The sequence below is a fragment of the Molossus molossus genome, unplaced genomic scaffold (genome assembly GCF_014108415.1).
Source record: "Molossus molossus isolate mMolMol1 unplaced genomic scaffold, mMolMol1.p scaffold_m16_p_14, whole genome shotgun sequence".
Classification (NCBI taxonomy): Eukaryota; Metazoa; Chordata; class Mammalia; order Chiroptera; family Molossidae; genus Molossus; species Molossus molossus.
In genome coordinates, this window is record NW_023425349.1 from 30,300,566 (window position 1) to 30,322,100 (window position 21,535).

General features: G+C 45.5%; 1 protein-coding gene across 1 annotated transcript in view; it reads right to left on the reverse strand.

Annotated features, from left to right (window-relative positions):
• Positions 1–19,920: 19,920 nt before the first annotated feature.
• COL15A1 (collagen type XV alpha 1 chain) overlaps positions 19,921–21,535 on the reverse strand; it is a 96,496-nt gene continuing 94,881 nt past the window's right edge. The window contains exon 40 of the mRNA XM_036261764.1: positions 19,921–20,419. Coding sequence (XP_036117657.1) covers positions 20,206–20,419 — 214 coding nt within the window. The 3' untranslated portion in view covers positions 19,921–20,205. The remainder of the gene's footprint in view (positions 20,420–21,535) is intronic.

The following is a 21,535-nucleotide window of genomic DNA, read 5'->3' on the forward strand; positions in this document are numbered from 1 at the left end:
TTTGTAGAAAATATGGAGAGATGTTTGGGAAGAATAGAGAGAGTTAAAGCTGCTTTCCAAAATTTCTTCCCTCTGCCCCACCCCCACCCCCTCTTCTGAGGTTTGTCAGTCTGTATTCTACTTCTATGTCTCTGGGTCTATTTTGTTCATCAGCTTATTTTGTTCATTATTTTCCACAAATAAGTGAGATCATGTGATATTTGTCTTTTCTGTTTGGCTTATTTCACTTAGCATAATACTCTCCAGGTTCCTCCATGTCTCCTCAAAGGATGAGAGATCTTTCTTTCTTACAGCTACATAGTACTCCATTGTGTATATGTACCACAGCTTTTTTATCCATTCGTCTACTGATGAACACTTGGGCTGTTTCCAGATCTTAGCTATTGTAAATAGAGCTGCTATGAACATAGGGGTACGTATATTCTTTCTGATTGGTGTTTCAGGCTTCTTAGGATATATTCCTAGAAGTGGGATCACTAGGTCAAATGGCAGTTCAATTTTTAATTTTTTGAGGTAACACCATATTGTTTCCCATAGTGGCTGCACCAGTCTGCATTCCCACCAGCAGTGTACTAGAGTCCCCTTTTCTCCACACCCTCACCAACACTTGTTGTTTGATGATTTGTTGATGGCGGCCATTCTGACAGGTGTGAGGTGATACCTCATAGTCATTTTAATTTGCATCTCTCTGATGATTAGTGATGTTGAGCATTTCTCCATATGTCTCTTGGCCATTTGTACATCCTGTTTGGAGAAGTGTCCATTTAGGTCCTCTGCCCATTTTTTAATTGGATTCTTCGTCTTCCTTTTGTTGAGTTGTATGAGTACTTTATATATTTTGGAGATTAGCCCCTTATCTGATATATCATTGACAGTTATGTTCTCCCATATAGTGAGTTCTCTTTCTATTTTGATGGTTGTTTCTTTTGCTGTGCAGAATCTTTTTAATTTGATGTAGTCCCAATTTACTCATGTTTTTCCTTTGTTTCTCTTGCCTTAGGCATTGTATCAGTGAAAATTCTGCTGCATGTGATGTCTGAAATTTTGTTGCCTACATTTCTTCCGGGATTTTTATGGATTCACGAGTCACATTTAAGTCTTTTATCCATTTTGAGTTTATTCTTATATATGGTGTAAGTTGGTGGTCTAGCTTCATTTTTTTGCATGTAGCTGTCCAGTTTTCCCAACACCATTTATTAAAGAGACTGTCTTTACTCCATTGTATGCTCTTGACACCTTTGTCAAATATTAATGGAGCATAATGTCTTGGGTCAATTTCCGGGTTCTCTGTTCTGTTCCATTGATCTATATGCCTGTTCTTGTGCCAGTATCAGGCTGTTTTGATTACAATGGCTTTGTAGTATAACCTGATATCCAGTATTATGATCTCTCCTACTTTGTTCTTTTTCAAGATTGCTATGACTATTCGGGTGTTTTTTGTGTGTTTGTTTTTTTTGTTGTTGTTGTTGTTGTTTGTTTCTTTATAAACTTTTGGCGTATTTGTTCTCATTCCATGAAATATGTCATTGGTATTTTAATGGAGATTGCATTGAATCTATAGATTGCTTTGGGTAGTATGGACATTTTAATGATGTTAATTCTTCCAATCCATGAACAAGGTATATGCTTCCACTTTTTTTTATATCTTTCTCTATTTTTTTTTTTCAATTTCTTATAGTTTTCCGAGAACAGGTCCTTTACTTCTTTGTTTAAGTTTACTCCTAATTATCTTAGTTTTTTTGCTGCATTTTTTTTTTTTTTTTTTTTTTAGAGAGAGGGAAAAGGAGAAGGAGAGAGAGATAGAAACATTAATGTGAGAGACATCAATCGGCTGTCTCCTGCATGCCCCCTACTGAGTTCCAAGCCTGAAACCCAGACATGTGCCCTGAGTGGGAATCAAACTGGAGACCTCTTGGTACATGGGATGATGCTCAATCCGCTGAGCCACACCACCCTGGCCTGCCAGACATTCTTAAACAAAATCCTAGGAATCAGCTCTGATTGGCCCAGCTGGGGTCAGATGCCCATCCTTTGGGTCAGGGTTTCTCTGAGAAGCTACTGGCCTTTTGAGGAGGATAGTTCTATGTTATGAGGCATTGTCCAGGGCATTGCTGATATTTGAGGCCCCTGGACATTAAATGCTAGAAGTGCTCCCTATTCATTGTGATAAAAACAACAAAACTGCACCTGACCTCCCATTCCCAACACAGAGGTGTGAGGTGCACCATCACCTTACATGGAGAACCACTGCCTTGTGTCAGTTGCTGAAGCCAGGGCCTTGGGGCACTGTGACCAGCTAAACCTTGGTCACCTGTGTTCTCCAGTGGTGCAGATCAGGATGGACAGAGCACTGTGTTTGGCAACCCCACCACACCCATATGGCACAAGTGCTGAGGAGGAGTCATTTCCCAGAAGAACTATCACCAGATTCCTGTCACCAGAAGGGATGGTGCACAGGCAAAGACCAACAGCTGTTGATTGCAGGCCTCTACCTCATCCCTGAGTGGGACAGTGAGTGTTCCCAAGGGGAAGGGTTACCACCCTCCTCCCACCAACCAGCCTCCAGGCCTCAGCTACTCAGCACCCTAAATCTCAGGATGTCAGCTCAAACAATGATCCTCCTTAAGCTGGCATCAAGGCCCTCCTGATTCCTTGTGTTTTACCTCTTCACATGCATTCAGACCTTTACATATGTCCCCAGTCAGCTGGAATGAATGTGCTAGACTGAACAAGAGTCGGGAGGGAGGTTTTTGCGCCAGCCACACCCAGGACAAGTGCCATTTCCCCATTTATGAGCTCATCAGAACTAGGCCACTTAGTGCTTCCAGGAAAGAGCAGAGAGGCCCGGAGCACAGCCATCTGTGAGTTTCTCAAAGAACCTCGGTGCTTTCATTTGCTGAGCTGAGCTGAGCTGAGCTGAGCTGACAAGGTATGAAGCTGCAGGAGTCAGGTTCTCGGAAGCATCTCTTGTGAATCAAAAGCATAGGCTGGGACACATTTTTTAGGAGAGATTTCAGAAAGCCTAGGCATTGGATGAGCTCTGCTCAGATAGGGACGAACCTGCCCCCTTGGCCACCATACCAGCTGCCCAGAGGACTGTTCTGGGCTCCTCCTTCGGGTCCCAGAAAGGAACCAAACTTCTTTTTCATTTCCGGTAAAATAATTGAGACAGTTAGGTACTTTTCAAAGAAATTTAACTGTGAAGCAAAGGAAAACTAAATTTAAAAATGCTGAAAGTCTACCAATCTGTGTGTCTCAGCTTCTGGAAGATTCTGCTCCACACTCTATAGCAGAGTTCCATTTATGCATGACTCCAGATCATTTCTGAGGTGGCTCCTTGTTCCCAATTCCAATATAAAGCCAGTGTGTAGTCTGTCCCCTGGCTACACTGCTTTCCATCCCCTTGCCCTCAGGGACAGGGTTGAGTGGGCAAGGGCCGATGCCCCAGAGGGGCAAGACTGCAATATGAGATCTCTCCACCCAACTGTTCTTCTTTCCTTCTTCAAACATGGGTGGATCATTACCTCTCAGCTCAGCTCTATTTTCTTCTAGCTGCTCACAGTTCAGTGAGGGAGATGACTGCAGGCAATGAACTACCTCTCGTAGTATTGTAACCCCAATATAGCTGGTTTACCTCCCTACCCCCTCATTATAACGTTTCATCAAAACAAACAATGGTCTGACTTTCCCCAAAAAACAAAACACGCACACATACACACACACACAAAATAAGTCTTAAAAGTTTTTGTTGAAAAGAAAAAATGTAATGGTGCCACAAGGACTACATTTAAATCTCTCAAAATAACGCTGGTGCTACCACCCCATCCTACGGAGGGGCCCTCTGTCCAGTCTCACATACATCCAGTGAGCCCTCTCCCTCCACTTCCCCACTACCCAGATCTCTATGCCAAAAGCCCTGAGCATCTAGTGGGAGAGTGTGGACCAGGTTTTGGCAGGATGCAAGAGATGGCAGGAGGGCCAACCGCTCTTGTTTGTCACCATGATCCAGCAGAGCAAGTGAAATGGGGGTGGTCTTCTTTCTTACTACTCTCCTCTGTCCATTCCCAAGACTTCTTGCTCCTCGGGGTCTGTTCCAGATCTTTTCACTCTGACTCAATTCATACCTCTTTCTAGACAACCTCAAATGCCCCCCTGGCTTCCCCTGCCACGGGCATGTTGGGAACTCCTATATTCCTGTTTCCCCAGGAATGCAGCCTCCTAAGTATCCAGGTCTTCCAATATGTAAACTACTCCTTGGGAAACCTAGAACTTGAGAGGGACCTGTGGTCACCTACAAAGCTCTCTTTAGAGCAGCAAAACCATGACTTTTATAAGTAGGTTCTTGATGATGTAACTTGGAAATTACCCCGTGTCTTATTTGTTTGTTCTTTTGGGTTTTTTCCTCTCCCTCCCTAGCAAGTTCTGGTCTGGGATGGGGGTGGGGTAGACAGTGAATAGTCTTTTTGTGTTTTATACAAGGGTGCATGGGGCTCTCCAAAGCATTTCTTTGTAAGGTTTGCAGCTCCATGAAAGGATTTGGTTGAATTTTCTAAGAGATCCCTAGATTAATTGGGTCATATTCCCCCTACATGTCCTGGTTGGCTAGGCCTAGGATTACTGCCCATTCCTGGACCAATCATAGTGTTCACTGAGTTGGAATTATGATAACTAGTTTAGGTCAGTCATGGACACTCCAAGAGCACATTCAAACCATGAGGTTACCCTACTACAGGGAACAGAGAGACTAGGTAGTAGGTGAGTAAGCAACTGAAGTCCCCTGCAAAGTTTCTCTGGAGCAGTGTCTCTCTCGCACACATTTTTAGAACATGATTCATAGTAGGAAATGTATTTTACATTGTGACCCAGGAAACACACACACATACACACAATCACTCACACACTCACAGCTGGAACAAAACTTTCACAAAATTAATATTTACCCCTTGCTAATGAGAACAAACTCTGATATTTTGTAATCTTGGCTTCTTGACCAGGAAATGCCTAATTCTATTTTAATTTTTTTCCCATTATTAATTTAAGAGAGAAAGGAAGGGAGAGGGAGAGAGAGAGAGAAACATCGATGAGAGAGAACATCGATTGGCCGCCTCCTGCATGCCCTCCACTGGGGATTGTGCCCACAACCTGGGCATGTGCCCTTATCAGAATAGAACCGGCAACTTCTTGGTTAATGGGTCGACGCTCAACCACTGAGCCACACCAGCTGGGCTATTTTAATTTTTTTAAACCCTGGTCTGAATCTACTAGATGACTTCACAGCTCACTAATGGGTTATGGCCCACAGTTTGAAAAATGACACTCTTCCGGCTTGCATTGTTTTGTTTTTTTTCTTTATTATTAATTCTTTTTCTTTTTTTTTTTGTATGTGCCCCTAGCGGGAACCGAACCTGGGACTCTCTGGTCCGCAGGCTGATGCTCCAACCACTGAGCCAAACCGGCCAGGGCACATTGTTTAAATAGTTGTTAAAATTTGTCATAAATTCTCCAGGAATTTCAGAGGGGAGCATAGAAGGAAGTGGAATTGGGTTAATGGAGGGCACAGGGTCATTAAGCACATAGGGGTGGTGCTTACCACTTGTGACTGAGAAGGAAGGCCTTGAGGGAAGAGAATTTTGAGCTCCAAGGTGGGACTCCAGCTTCAGGTAGTAAGGCAGTCCACCAGGACTTGCCCCCTGAATAGATCAGTTCTGTGGCTACCAAGGACTCCCCTAGAATGACAGTATGGGCATGTGATACAGCTGGGTGCCCTGAGATGTTTTGTTCTGTGACTTTTGTAACCCAGAAATCAACCGCAGCCTCTGATCAGAACTTCTGAACCCCGTGCCAATCATAGTGAGCAGACAGATGCCTTTCGGTCATGCCAGGGCCAGGCTAGCCCAAGCACCCACTGTGTGCAGGACAGTGTCTGTGTATGAGGAAGGTGTGTGGGAGAAGTGAGGACAGGTAGACCACATGCCCATTTATATAAAGTTAAATGACACACACAAGTAAATTATATATATGTGTGTGTATATATATATGTATATATATTTAAATATCTTTTTATTGATATTTTCGAGAAAGAGGGAGGATAAAAGAGGTAGAAACATCAATGTGGAGAGAAACATTGATCGGCTGCCTCCTGCACACCCCTCACTGGGGATTGTGCTCGTAACTCAAGCATGTGCCCTGACTGGGAATCGAACCTGGACATCTCAGTCCATGGGACAACGCTCCATCCACTGAACCACACCGGCTGGGCAATAATATTTTTTAAGGATACATTTATATGATAGAGACAAAAGTCAGAGTAGTGCTTAGGGGACTGAGAGAAAGATTCAGGGAAGAGACACAGTGATGGGAACATTTTATTTCCTAATCTAAGTGGTGGATACATGGCTGCTTTATTATTCATTAAACATTAAAGATGCAGTGTATGCACACATATGCACATACACACACCTACTGTTATGGATGACAAAAACATAATAAAGCGTGGACGTTATGCTTAATGAGCTCACAGACTCCAATGGAAGACAGATATAATTACGACTATATTGTACAATGAGATTATACGAAATATAAAGAAGCAATTGATTAGCTAGTTATACAACTTTGGGTAAGTTGTTTTATTTCTTGAAGCCTGAGGCTCTTCAGATATATTTTTGATGATAGATGGAAAGATAGACACACACACATATATCAGAGGTTTATTGTGAGAATTGACTGATATGAAATGCATAAGAAAATGTCTGACAAACTGTGAAACACTGTGAAAAACGAGAGATGATATCACGCTGGGTATCAGCAACCGCCTGGGTCCCCCGTGGAACTGCTGTCCCACGCAGCTCTGCGCTCCAGCAGCAGTCTGAAGGAAGCGGGCTGTAAGGGGCTGTTCATTATTCTCAGTCTAACATATTTTTTGTCTAGCACAATGAAGGACAGAAATAAAGATGACACTGGCTACTGCTGAATAGCTTATGATCGTCAGAATGGGGAGGGGGAGGGGGCACAAGGACTTTGAAGTAGTGGGCTGTTGGTAGGGGTGGTTAATGCTGAGAGGAAAGTAATCTGCTTCCCCTTCCCCAGGGGCTCTTTCAGCCCTGTTAGCCCGCCTCCACTGCCGCTGTCACACAGAGAGTCCCTGTGTGTCCTTAGGCTGCCGAGCCCTGGCAGGGGCTGCTGTTCCCTAGTGTCCTGGCCTAAGTGGGCACAGACCCTTCCCCCAGCTCTCGGCAGCCTAAGGACGCACAGGGACACTCTGGCTTCTGGGGCTGCCAGAGCAGGCTGCCCTGCAGCATGGCCACTCCCTGTGGACACCTGACTCCAGCCGGACAGCTGCCCAGCTCTGCAGGCTCCTTGCTCAGGTCCTGGTTTCTGGCCCCTTGCCATCTCCAGGGGAAGAGTTCCTCTTTAAGGTCTTGGAGGCTTATTCTCAGGAATCGGATGAGAATTCGCTATTAAGGCTGAGGAGTCTGGGCTCAAGGACCCTGTACATAAACCAGCTCCTGACCTTAGGCTCTAAACATTGTTCCTCTTGGGACAGAATATGTCCCTGAGGTGAGGGGAGACTGAGACAGGTTGGAGCCAGGTAATTCATCAATCAGAGTCCCAGCTGAACACTGAAATGGAGTATTTGAGGAGCCATTAATAAAATGATTGTTTTTAAAGGGATGCAGGATGTAGCGAAACCACAAGAGAGAACCCCAAAGAGTTCATGCTGTTACCAGCGCAGGCCTGACCTGTGGGGAGGAGGAGCTACTGGGACGTGGAGAGAGAGTTCTGTGAAGGGAGCTGAGCTTTTCAAAGGAAGGATGGAGCCAGACCTTGGAGAGCCCACAGATAGGGAACCCAGCAAATAGGTACCCTGCCCTCACTCTCCTCCCTCTCTTCCATCTCCGGTCAGGTGGCCTAAGCTAATCAGGAGCCAAAGGGCAGCTGTATCCAGGTTGAACAGGTGGCAGGGTCCAGAGGCAGGTGTATCTGAAGGAGCAACTGAGCCACACAGCCTCGCTGTGAAAGTGACGAACAGGTCAACAGGGCCAGTCTTGAGCAGCACGGCCTAAGAGTCAAATGAGGAAACCCAGAGGTACTAGAGATGATAAAGACATAGTCAAGCAGTTGGTTCAGAAAGACAACTCTCAGACCACAGGAATTCAGAACCAGCCGTTGGGAGCTGAGTTCATGTCCCTGATGGCTGGATTCAAATGTCCTGTGTTTAAACTAGGACAAAGTCATATCTTTGCAGAGATGCTTTTGGCATGCAAGAATCCAGTTCACTTAGCAGTTTCATTTGCAGCAGCAGCAGGTTGAAATTTTACATCAACTACTTGCAAGGGTATTTAGAAGTAAATTTGTAGTAGACACACCTTTATTTACTTTATTAAGTGTCCTTGAGTGATTTAATGAAAAGATCCTTGTGCAACAATCAGAAGACCTCGGTGTTAGACGTCACTCTGCCTCTCAGTGGTTGGATCCTTTGAACCACTCCTTTCCCCTCTCTGGGCCTTGATTTCCTTCTCTGGAGTGTGAGAGGGTTGGCTGTGATCTATAAGATCCCTTCTGATTCTGGCATGCTAAGATTTTAATATAAACTATACAATCAGAACATGTTTTGACATTGGTCTTGGCAATGATTTTGTTTGTATAGGAAACCAGACAACAAAAGCAAAGATAAACAAGTGGGACTATATCAACCTGAAAAATGTCTGCACAGCATAGGAATCAACAAAACAAAAAGGGAACTTACAGAATAGAAGAAAATATTTGCAAACCACGTATTCGATAAGGGGTTAATATCCCCAACATATATGGAACTCAAACAACTCAATAGCAAAAACAAAAAACCCAAATTTAAAAATGGGCAAAGGGCCTAAATAGCTATTTTTCCAAAGAAGATACACAAATGGCCAACAGGTACATTGAAAGATGTTCAAAATCACTAATCATCAGGGAAATGCAAATTAAAACCACAATGAGATATCACCATATACCTACTAGAATGGCTATTATAAAAAAGACAAAGGTAACTGGTATTTGATAGGATGCAAAGAAAAGGGAACCTGTGTGCACTGTTGGTGAGACTGTAAAGTGGGGCAGTCATTATGGAAAATAGTATGGAGATTCCTTAAAAATTAAAAACAGAACCACCATATGATTCAGCAATCCCTCTTCTGGGTCTATCTCTAAAATAAACAAAATCAATACCTTCAAGAGAGAGCTGTACTCCGTGTTTATTGAAGCATTATTTACAATAGCCAAAACACGTAAACAATGTGTCTATTAACGGATGAATAGATAAAGAAATTATGGTTACACAATGGAATATTATTCTGTCTTTAAAAAAAAGGTGATCTTGTTATTTGCTAAACATGGATGAACCTGAAGAATTTATGCTAAGTGGAAAAAGCCAAACATAGAAAAATCCTGCAGGATCTCATTCATATTGGGAACCTAAAGAAGTTGAATTCATAAAAATCATAGGGTAGAATGATGGTTACTGGGGCAGACAGGTGGGGGAAATGCAGAGATGTTGGTCAAGGCTACACAGTTGCCTTGTATAGCATGAATAAGTTCTAGAGATCTAAAGCACAGCATGGTGACTATAGTTAATAATATGTACCCTGGAAATATTGTGTATTGGAAATTTGCTGAGAGTAGATCTCAGGTGCTCTCAGCACACACACAGCCACTATGGAGAGAGATGATAACTGGCTTGACTGCAGGCATCATTTCACTATGATATCAAAACATGAGTACACCTTAAACATATACAACTTTTGTGTCAAAAATGAATCAGTCATGCCCGGCTGGTGTAGCTCAGTGGTTGAGCATTGACCCATGCACCAAGAGGTCGCTGGTTGGATTCCCAGTCGGGGCACATGCCCAGCTTGTGGGCCCGATCCCCAGTGTGGGGCATGCAGGAGGTGGCTGATTGATGTTCTCTCTCATCTATATCTCTATCTCTCTCTCCCTCTCCCTTCCTCTCTCTCTAAAAATTAATAAAGAAAAAAAATTAACAACAACAACAACAAAAAAGAACCAGTCATGACATAATAGCACAGCCCGCTTGGCAGCCGCTCTGTGATTCCATTTTGTAAGCTACAAAATTGTTTGATTAAATTCTTTTTAAAATGGCTCCATTTCTCTGATGCGGCAATGAGGCAAGAAAAAATAATTGCTTTCCAGTGGACTCTCGCCCATGCAAACAAACCCAAGTGTAGTCTGCTAAAAAGAATCCAGTCTGCCACACTTCCTATTTATTTGGCTTAGGAGACCGGACCGAGAGCTGAGCAAGGCGTGCTGTGCTGCACGGCCCTTCGTCAGCACTGAGGTGCTTCCCTCTTTGCGACCCCCCTGCAGGCTGGTGGGAAGGCCGGCCCACTCTCACACTTTCCTTTCAGCACATTTCTCCACAGAGGAAGGTGGTGTGCTCACTTCCTCATTACAATTCCTGCCCACAAAGTTCATTTCTTGTTTAGGCTAGAAGAGAAAACAAAACCAGCCTCTGAACGCACACCCCTTCTTCCGTTCCTATCTGACTTCTCGTAAGAGGAATCTATTTTGTTTGCCTGTCTGCTCCTCCTTCCTCCTTTCTTAACTAGGACAGCCCCCTACCTTCTTCCTTTAGAGATCTGCCCCTCCCCTTCTATAGGGGTGGATTCTGGAGGAGCTGCCAATCACAGATTCCTGACCCCTGGCCACAGAGTTGATGCTGGGCCTGGGTCTGACCAATCATAGAAGCTCTTCCCCCAGCCTAGGAGACTGAATGAGGAGACTGATCAAAGCTGGGCTCTTCAGCTGAGACTTAAATCCAGTGAAGTCGGGGGAGGAGAGAGAAGCCGTCTCGTTGCTTTGCATAGCTGAGCTAAAGAACATAAGCAGGAGTTTCTGGTGGCCCTGCCTTCTGGGGGCCACTAGGAGGATGGAGGAATTTGCTCCTCTGCCAGAGAAGTTTGCTGTTTCTGTTCCTCATGTGTGGCAAGAAAGAGCATGAGTATGTTCATTAAGCAAACTCTAACCTGATCAAACGATTGCTTTTTCAATTATTTATCATGTATTTATTGAGCAACTATGAAGTAGCAGATACTCTTCTAGACCCTGGGGATACAACAATGAAGAAAACCAACAATCAAAATCCCGTACCAGGAAATAGGACCGCTATCCAGGCTACTGGCCAGGCCCAGAATCCCAGGATTCACTCTCTCACAACTGAATCCTTTCAGCCGGGCTCCTCCTAAATCCGTCCCAAATCGTCCCACTTCTCGCCATTTTCTCTGCTTCAGCCATAGCCCAGGACATCGGTCCTTCTCAGCTAGATCACCACACTCCTTCATTCTCGGGTCCACTAGCCTCCAGAGTTGCCCGACAGTCCATTCAGCACACAGAAGTCACAGTGTTCTTTCCAAAACAATAATCAGTTCATATACTTGTTACTCTAATAGATCTGGCGAGAACAAAAATCTAGATAGTTGTATCTATCCTGATAATAAAATGAACGTAGCAGCAGGAGGAAAGCATGTTGGCGAGGCTCTCTTTGTGTATATAAAGAGTTAATGCTGGTTTTCGGTTTTCTGACTGAAAAAAATTGTCATAATGATACATCCAATTATATAATTTGCTGCCTCGAAAATAAAACAAAACCAAAAATAGTTCATGTTCCTCTCCTGCTTAAAATCCTCCAGTAGTTTCTCAGAGCAACCAGACATAAAATTCCAACCCTAACCTTGGTCCACGAGAGGCCGGTGGTGTGCAGCTCCGCCCATCTTCCTGGGGTTGCTCTCTGCACCCCTGTTACTCTCTCCAGCCCCTTCTCCGCTCAGACACACCAAGCAGCTTTGTACCATGAGGCCTTTGCAATTGCTGTTCCTGCTTGGGACCCTCTTCTCCTGACCATTGCAGGCCTGTCTGATGGTCACTGTTCACAGGGAATAGGATGTTCCAGGGGACTCCTCCTGTTGTCGGGGAATTCCAGCAGAAGCTCAGTGATGAGGACATAGAGGCCTAAGCAAGAGAGCTGCCTACCATGGTACCAGAGTCCTGTCCTGGGCCTACTGAACGGTATCAAAACGTCCCTACAGCCATCCCCTATCCCTCCTTCCTCATTTTCACGAGATGACTAGAAAAAAGAGAAAGAGGGAGTCAGTCAAAATCATTTGCCTGTGGGAAGTGCAGTGTTTATGGTGACAGGTGACCCTGCCCCTAAGTAAAATATTGAGGAGGCTCCAAAGAGTCAGATGCAGAGACGGGACCCCTGAGGCATGCCGTCTCCAAGTTGGATATCACTTTCTTATTTGCCTTTGGACTTCTCCGAGTAGGGTGGAGGAAGACTGGCATTGCTACAAGATGGGAATAGGGGCAGAAGGGGCAGACATAACTTCCTCCTTTGTCTCGGCATCGATGGGAGGAGTTCTCACTGGGCCGAGTGGACATTACCAAAGGTAGTCGGGCGTGGGCCCCACAGGTCCTCCAGATGATCACCAGCATTTGAACTGCGGCCACAGAGAGCGTATCAGTGGCCACTGTTAGCCAGAGAAGTGGTAACGGCCAACCTAGAAAGGATGACAACTGTGGCCAGGTGAGTAAAGAAACGCCTGCTTCGTTTCCTCTCCTGTCCACCCCCACACCACCAGATGAGCCGGGCCTTGAAGAAGGAAGGGAAGGGGAACCTGATCACGCTCCTTCCCCATCTGCATTTTTAGCAATCATGATCCCAGCTCAAGAATGTTCTGCCTGAGGACAGGGGAAAGGGAATAGGAATTTAAACAGAGTTTGAGATCCACGTTCAAAAGTAGGCTGGCCCTGGCCGGTTTGGCTCAGCGGTTAGAGCGTCGGTCTGCGGTCCCAAGAGACCCGGGTTTGGTTCCCACTAAGGGCACGTACCTCGGTTGCAGTTTGTCCCCGGCTCTGCTTGGGTTGTGCAGGTGGCAGCCACTCGATGTGCCCCTTTCACATCGATGTTTCTCTCTCTCTCTCTCTCTCTCTCTCTCTCTCTCCCTCCCTCCCACTCAATCTGAATAAAAAATAGAAAAATGTCCTCGGATGAGGATTAAAAAAATAAAATAAAAAATAAAAGTAGGTTGGACTTTCAGTAACCAAGAAGTCATAGAATCTTCTAGTGTCTGTCCTGGGCCTATTTGCCCTCAAAGTACCTTTCTCAGCCTTTCCCCGTCCTGCCCCATGTTATGGGTGGGGACCCGATCCCTGCAGGTGGTGCTGCCCAGAATGCTGGGTCAGCTGACTTCCATGGCCTTTGGCAGGTGAGGGACTGGGAAGCAGGAGGAATAAATAAATCAGGGCATTTTCCTTCCTCCTTCTCGCCTCCAGTGCAGCTTCGGGCTGTGCACTCTTCCTTCCTGGGACTTCAGGTCCAGCACTGAATAATTTCTGCAGTTTGATCCTAGCCCCCGGCTCTGGTAACACATCCTCTTTCATTTGCCCCTCTTTGATACCATCTGGAGAGCTTACTGTGCCCGGTTCAGTTTCTCAGCCTTTCCATCACTTGTGTAGCTAGTAGTCTGCATCCAAATTCCCTCTGTTTGAAATACTTACAGTGCTTTTTGTCCTTTGCATGCACCTTGACTGATACATTTCCCCACAGGACTATAAGGGTCCACGCTCTAAGAGGCTATACTATATATATATAAATATAGCATAGTGGCAGATAGCATTGTTAAAAAACCTAATTGTTTTGTATTTATATTATATTAATATAGTCATATTAATCAAGACATCTCAAAACAAACAGTTTCAAACATCTCAACCCAAGTGTCATCTCTTCAGAAGGGTATCTCAGCCTCCCCTCCCCCAATCAAGCCCCTTACTTTATTTTGTCTTCTAGCAATTTTCAATACCTGAATTCACCTTATCTATTTATTTGTTTGCAATGTTTAATATCTATCTCCCCTTCCACTGGAATGTAAGATCCTTAAGGGCATTTACTCTGTCTTTCTTTGGTGCCCTAATATACTCAGTAAATAATTAATGACTGACCAGCGTCAGGACCTTGGGAAATGGCATGTGCACCATCCAGAGACCCTCAGCTTCCAGCAGCTGGATGTCACCTGGGCTGTCAAATGGTAAGAAGGGATGAATGCATTTTGATTGTATGTGAGTTAAACGAGTAGTCTGATTTCTGGGAAAATATAAGCAGCCTTGGACTATGTGCAGGTAGAATTACTGAAGAATATTTGAGGAAGAAGAGGGCAGAACTTTGTGTGATTTTATATCTAGAAGACCAGGGTTGTAATTTATGTTTTAAAAGAAACGTGAACCTCTTTTATCATCACAAGTTGCTGAAGTCTGGAACACATTTTACAACCACATTATCAACAATTACTTAGTCAAACATTTCTCCAAACACATTCATTTGCTATTATCTTAACCACATTTGTATAATTAGACATCTAATATTCTTCTTTAAACCAACACAAGTTTTAAAACTTAGATACCTTCTTAAGCTTCAGATTGAATAAAAATAAATGTGGAGTTATGAATTTGTGCTCCCTATACCTATATATTTCAGACACACATGAAAACCAGTATATAACTATTCAAGAAAAAGGACCTCAATTCAGATTTGGTACACGTTTTACACATTAGGGAACACTGATCAGACATAACTATAAATTGTCCTGACTTTATTTCTCATGAGATTTCCAGTATATTACAATGCCCTTTACTCTGTGAGATCATAATTCTCTGTTCATTTTTTATTTGGCTATAATTATTCCATAAAGTTTGTTTCTCAGAAAGGGTACCTGATACTATAATTTCAAGTCTTGACATTTCTGAAGCATCTCTCTTTTGTTCTCAGCCTGACTGGCTGCAAAATTTTAAGATCATAATTCTTTTCTAAAAAAAATTTTTCCCTTTTATTGATTTTAGAGAGAGAGGAAGGGAGAGGGAAAGATAAAAATATCAATGAAAGAGAACATCAATTGGCCACCTCCTGCATGCCCCCCACTGGGGACTAGGCCCAAAAACCTGGGTGTGTGTCCTGACCGGGAATCGAACCAGCAACCTCTTAGCCAGACTAAGGTCACAATTCTTAATCCAGAGGATTATTTACACATTGTTATATTATCTTCTATTTAATATTGCAAATGAGAACTCCAATGCCAGCCTGAATCTCCTTCTATATGAAAGTTTATAGGGTGCTTACATTATCCTTTGAAATGCAGAAATTTTACCAGATGTATCCTTGGGTGGATTTTTTACAATTCTGCCCAGGACTCAGTGAACCACTTTAATCCATAGATAATACTCTTTCAGCTCAGGAAATTTTCTCTCACTATTTTGTTAATTGAGTGCACATTTCTATTCATTCTTTTTTCTTATTCTATGACCCCTGTTGTATAAATATCAGGACATTTTATCTGTCACTCTCTCTCTTTATCTCATGAATCTATCCTTTTGTCTATGTCCCGAGAGGATCATATTAATTCTTATAAGTTTACCTGATAACTCACTAAGTCAGTTTTTTTTTTTTATATATATATATATATTTTTAATCCTCACCCGAGGACATTTTTCCACTTTTTGCTCAGATAGAGCGGGAGGGAGAGAGAGGAAGAGAGAGAGAGAAACATCGATGTGAAGGGACACATCGAGTAGCTGCCACCCGCACGACCAACCAGGGCCGGGGACAAACTGCAACCGAGGTACGTGCCCTTAGCGGGAACCGAACCCAGGTCTCTCAGTACCGCAGGCCGACGCTCCAACCGCTGCGCCAAACCGGCCAGGGCCTAAGTCAGTTTTTGATAGTATACAAGCTATAGTTCCATTTTATTTTGAGGTACATACAATCATGTATTTTTAAAAATATGTTCTTATTGGATTTTTAGAGAGAGAGGAAGGAAGAGAAACGTCGATATGAGAAACATCGATTGGCTGCCTCCTGCACACCCCCCAATGGAGATGGAGCCCACATGTGCCCTGACCGGGAATCGAACCGGGAACTCTCCATTCATGGGACAGCGCTCAGTCCACTGAACCGTACCAGCCGGGCCAATTACATATTTTATTTTCAAGAACTGTTTCTTGTTCTCCTCGTGTTCCACTTCATGCTTCTTTTACCCTCTGACATTTCACCAAAATACAAATTTGAATTTTTTAAAAAAGTTAGCTCCTGTTCTCTGTAATAATTATTTTTAATAAACACCATTTGCTCTGGCCCTGGCTGGTTTGGCTCAGCGGTTAGCGCGTCTGCCTGTGGTCCAGAGAGACCCGGGTTCGGTTCCCGCTAAGGGCACGTACCTCGGTTGCGGTTTGTCCCCAGCCCTGGTTGGGTCATGTGGGTGGCAACCACTTGATGTGTCCCTTTCACATCAATGATTCTCTCTTTCTCTCCCTCCCACTCTATCTGAACAAAATATCAAAAAATGTCCTTGGGTGAGGATTAAAAAAAAAAAAAGACCATTTGCTCTGATTGATCTGCTGGTTCCCTTTATGAGGCTGCTTAATCTCCTCAGATGACAGAGGGTTCTTGGCCAGGCAAGCACTTGTTGATGTTTATACACCTGAAAGTTTATACTGAAAAGGACTGGCAGCTCTTCGCGGTGCTGTCGGCAATCGGTCTGTCACCACGAGCTTCTCCAGCGCTCCCCAGCGCGTCTGCCTCCGGTCCCTGCTAGCACCGTCTGTGGGTCACAGGCGATCTGATCCCACCCTCACCTTTTAAAATCTTCCCAGGTGCTACACCAGTGGCAGGATCAAGTCCAAGCCCCTTACCCTGTGTACTGCCCCTCTGGGTCAGTCCCCCCACACCCCACGCTCAGCCCTCTCCTGCTGCCGCCTGTGCTGGAACCCTCTTTTTCCTTTGCCTCTTTCGGTCTTCTCAGCCCCCTCGGCCCCCGTTTTCTGGTCACTGCACACCTTGTATTTTGGGTGGAAGAATTATTCCTTCTGCACAACTTAGCTTGGAAGGGGCTGCCAATCACTGTCATGGGCACACAACACACACGAGAGCGATCAGGGTCCTTTCCAGGAATTAATATAATCCCCGAGGGAGAGGCGTCTTCTCTGTGGCCACTCTGGGTGGTGGAGCAATGTGAGCCTGGAACTGTCTGTGAACAGCCCTGCCACGTGAGGGAATCTCGGGCTCAGTTGGAGGGAAGGGAGCCATATCCAGAGAAAAGCAGAAGCAAGACACACACACAGAAAGACAGACAGACAGCGAGAGCAAGAGCGACAGAGCGAGCGAGAGAATGAGAGAGAGCGCGCGCACGCATGAGAAGTGATGATGTCACTTGAGTGTCTTGCATCCCTGTCCTTCTACTTGGTTTCATGAGCCAACACAGTCCTTTTGTTTCTTATGAATCTGACTTGTGTTTCCCTTAGGGACTAATGCACAGCTGTCCTGGATTGCTGACAGGTCCCCGAATTCCACGCCGTCTCCCACTTGCACCCTCTCCAGGTTCAAGCAACACAGTCAAGCCACATACATCCCGAGGGTGGAAGAAATCTGAGGGTGCGCTGGTCATTTTCTTTAGGCACTACCAGGTGGCCACACCCAGGAGGCTGAGAGGATTCCCCTGGCCCTGCTCCTTCGTGCTCTGTCTCCCCCACCCTCCATCTCTCCTCCGTTCCTTCACCCCTTTGTGCCCTTCAAAGTCAGCCTGCTCGGGGGCCTGGCCCTGATACGGGTTGATATGGGACAGCCGCTTCTGTCCTTCTGGTTCTGCTTCCGGACAGGGGACCTTGGGCGCTGCAGGCTTCAGACCTTGAGCGTCTACAATAGGGACTCAGCAAGTCCCCTCACACTGTGAAGATGAACTCCTTGAGGCATATCGTTCCTCTCTTATTATATCTGAGAGCATTCGTCTGTTTCTTGGCTGGAGGTCCATTCAGGAGTAGGGTGAGGGCTTAGAGATCTTTTAGCCTCTGTGGTTCAATTGTGTGACAAGATCCAGGTGCTAAACACACCAGATGTTCAGAGGAGGAAGTGTGACAAAAAGCAGTTTAGGGGAAGGGATGATGTCACAGATGAAGCACAGTGCACTGGTTATTAGCAAGAGAGCCAGGCTAGACCTAGGTGGTTGTGGCTTACCCAAGATGGGGCAGGGCATGAACAGCTGGGCAGAGGGCCATGTGGCTTGGCAAGTGACAGGAAAGCAGATGTTCAGCTTGGGTCTTGAATGGCAGGCCCAGGATTTGCACTGTCATTCTCAGCGTCTGAATGAGGCTGGGGTTGGTACAGGGTCTCTTCTGGGAGGGCCATTGGCTCTGCCCTCCCCTGGTGCACAAAGAGGACTGAAGTTGGGACATGAATCTCAACACCACTTCCTGGGGTTAGCAAAAGGGGCCTCTCCTGCATTTGGCTCTCCTGGAACCCCCATCTCACTCTGCCCCTCTGTGGCCCAGGGCCATGGCGGGCTCTGACCAACATGGACGGCATCTTCACTTCATGGCCTCAGGACCTCACACTCCCCTTCCTCCACAGTTCCTGCCCATGCCCGGCATCCAGCCCCAGTGACACCCTGGTCCTCAACAATCCACCTCTGGGGCTTTCCAATCTATAACTGTCTTCATTCCATGACTCATTAGAGAGATTCTCATCACTCCTCCATTTAGGAAGACCCTCCGTGGAAGTTCCGGATTTCTTTGGTGGAGGGGGTGTCAATTTCCTTCCTATCTCAGGACTATTCATGGAGATTTCTGAGCCAGCCCAGCTGAATGGGAGGAAATACCCTAGCATGCCCTTTGCCTGGTCATCTGTTTCTCCTGCAGGGTCAAGCCAAGAGGCAGGAGTCACAGACTGGGAGCTGGGAGGGGGAGAGGCAGCCTGGCGCAGTGGCTTCTTGGAAAGACCCTGGGCCCTGGAATGAGACAGGTCCTCAGTTTGAAACCAGCCCCACCACTCGCCAGCAGTGTGGCCTGGAACAGGTGACTTCCTGGCCCTCGACTGCTTTGTTTTGTTTTTTTTGTAAAGTGGAGATAGAAATACCTACCTTGCAAAGTTATGAAGAAAGGTAAATGGGGCTTAGAATAAGTTTGATGTGTAATAACTGGGAGCTGTTATTATGCTTATTTTATCCCCGCCTTCTTGAGAGAGAAAAGCCCATCAGTCCGAAGTCCTGGACAGTCACAGTCCGTCCTGGTCCCCTCACTGGGGTTCTTCCCCCTGCCCCCCGCTGCCCCCTCCACACGGGAGAGAACGAGCAGGAGCAGGTGAGCATGATGGGCAGACCTTCCTGTTTTCTGATGATCCCCTGAGGCGACGTAAGCAGTGACGGGGGAGTAAACCCACCCAGGGCCACTTCCACATCAGTGGTGGAGAATACAGGAACTGGGGGGAAAAAGTCAAACCAAAGAAAGTGCCCGGAAAAGATGCTTTTATGTTTGCTTACATGGAAAAAAAATCAGAATATACAGCATGAAGATATAGGTATCTCAGAAAAGTCATCCTCATAAGCTTGTTTGTTCAATTGCAGTTATAATTCAAGAGTTGCCAAATGGAAATAAGAAAATCGGGGTGGGGAGGAAGGACCACCATGGCAAAGGTAGTAATTACGTGTTATTTCTTTTCTAGTTTCGTATAACTTGGAGTTCAAACTTTTCCAGCAAGTCAGAGTGATATAAACAGATGCCATACTAACATAGGATTGTAGCAAAAATATAAAACTCCTAAAGCATGAGGACAATATTTTAGAAAAACAACAACAACACATGAAAGTCTGATAATACCAGAATCTACAGATAGGATCATTTGCGCAGGTCTGTATCTCTGTATGAACAGCAGCTGCAAATAAGGGATGTGTATTAGAGAATAAAACATTTGGTCTGCACATAACTTAAAATGGGGGCTATATTTCTAAACACCAACTTTGTAAGAAAACATGAAGGGCGTCATACACTCAACAACAAGGGTTAAAAGGAGGAAATGACTTTCTGAAGGATGCCGTCGGCAGAACACCAGGCCTTTGTCTGCAGCGTGCTCTGGACGCTGCTGGGACGCATTCGCCCTGCGTGGCGCTTCCTACAGAATCTAGCACCAGTATGTGGGTCAGATGCTCATCTGTGATCTGAGTCCTTGATGGCTTCAGTTGTGAGTGCATTGAGGTATGTTTTCTTTGGTTGCTGTTGTATGAATGTGTCATAAAAAAAAAAAAACCCACTAATATTTACAACATTTAAACATTTTAGATTTCAGTGTCAACTCTTCACATAAGAAAAATTGGGAAACTCTTAAGGATCATGGGAAGGTCATTACTTCCTAGCGTCTGTCATGAAACTGTTTTCGATACAGAGAACAATGAGCCGACTAGCGCAGCTGTATGCTTTCTGGTCCAGCATCTTCCCCGCGCTCAAGGGGGAGGCCAAGCCCGTGACTGCCGCGTCGGCCGTCCGCCAGGCTTCGCAGTAGTTATCCACAAGACGCACTCCGTGGGGGTTGGAGCCGTGCCAAACGACCTTCTGGGGCCTAAAGAGTAATTTTGTCATGTTATTTTTTCTTTTTCATGGCACGTCTCAGTGAACAAGTTGGTGTAAGGCTAGTGAATCAAGTCAACCCCCTGAGCTGTCCGTGGTTTGACCCCACATCACCTCTCCGTGCTCAATGCTCTTTCCCGTCAGCTGGACACACTGCGTCCCCACCACATCCAGCCTGCACTTGTTCTCAAATCGTATCCTGTGCTACGTGAGTCTGAACCTTAGCTCCTGACACCTCTCTGTCTGCAGCGGCCTCGTTTTCATTTGCAGACCAGTGATCCTTTCTCCTCTTTCAAAGTCCGTTAAATGCTTCCTGTTTCAGCAGTGGTCCTCAACCTCCCTGATGCCGCGGCCCTTTAATACAGTTCCTCATGTTGTGGTGACCCCCAACCATAAAATTGTTTTTGTTGCTACTTCGTAACTGTAATTTTGCTACTGTTATGAATCGCCATTGGAAATATGGGTTTTCCGATGGTCTTAGGCGACCCCTATGAAAGGGTCATTCGACCCCCAAAGGGGTCGCGACCCGCAGGCTGAAAACCGCTGTGTTACAGGAAGGCTTCTTGATTCTCACCCTCAAGTAATGGTGAGTATTTTCTCCGGCTCCCATCACCTGCTTCTCCGTTTTACCATGGCAGTGTTCTGTCTAGAATCACAGCTAGTCTGTGTCTGTCTCGGCTGTAGGCTGTGAGCCCTGTAAGGGTGGGGCCGCGTGGGCACTGTGCCTTCCGGCCTGGCACAGGTGTGGCACAGAGTAGATGCTGAGGAAAGGTTTGCTAGTTCTGTTGTTAATAGCATACATAGTTGTCAAAGGGTTTCATGCAGCTCACAGCACAGGGGTAAAGGATCACCAAGAGTAGCATTACTTACCACTTACTAAGTGCCTACCACATTCTAGATGTTTTCACACTTATTATTCTGTTTTTACAACAACTCTATGGGACACATCCGATTATCTCGCCCACCTGACAACTGAACAGCTGAGGATCACAGAGCAGAGTGCCTGGTCGAAGGTTCCAGTGAAGGTCCTGGCCCCGCTCCAAGGCCAGGGCCCCCTCCATGGCCCTCAGCTGCCTCCCTGAGGCTTTATGCTAGCAGCTCCCCAGAG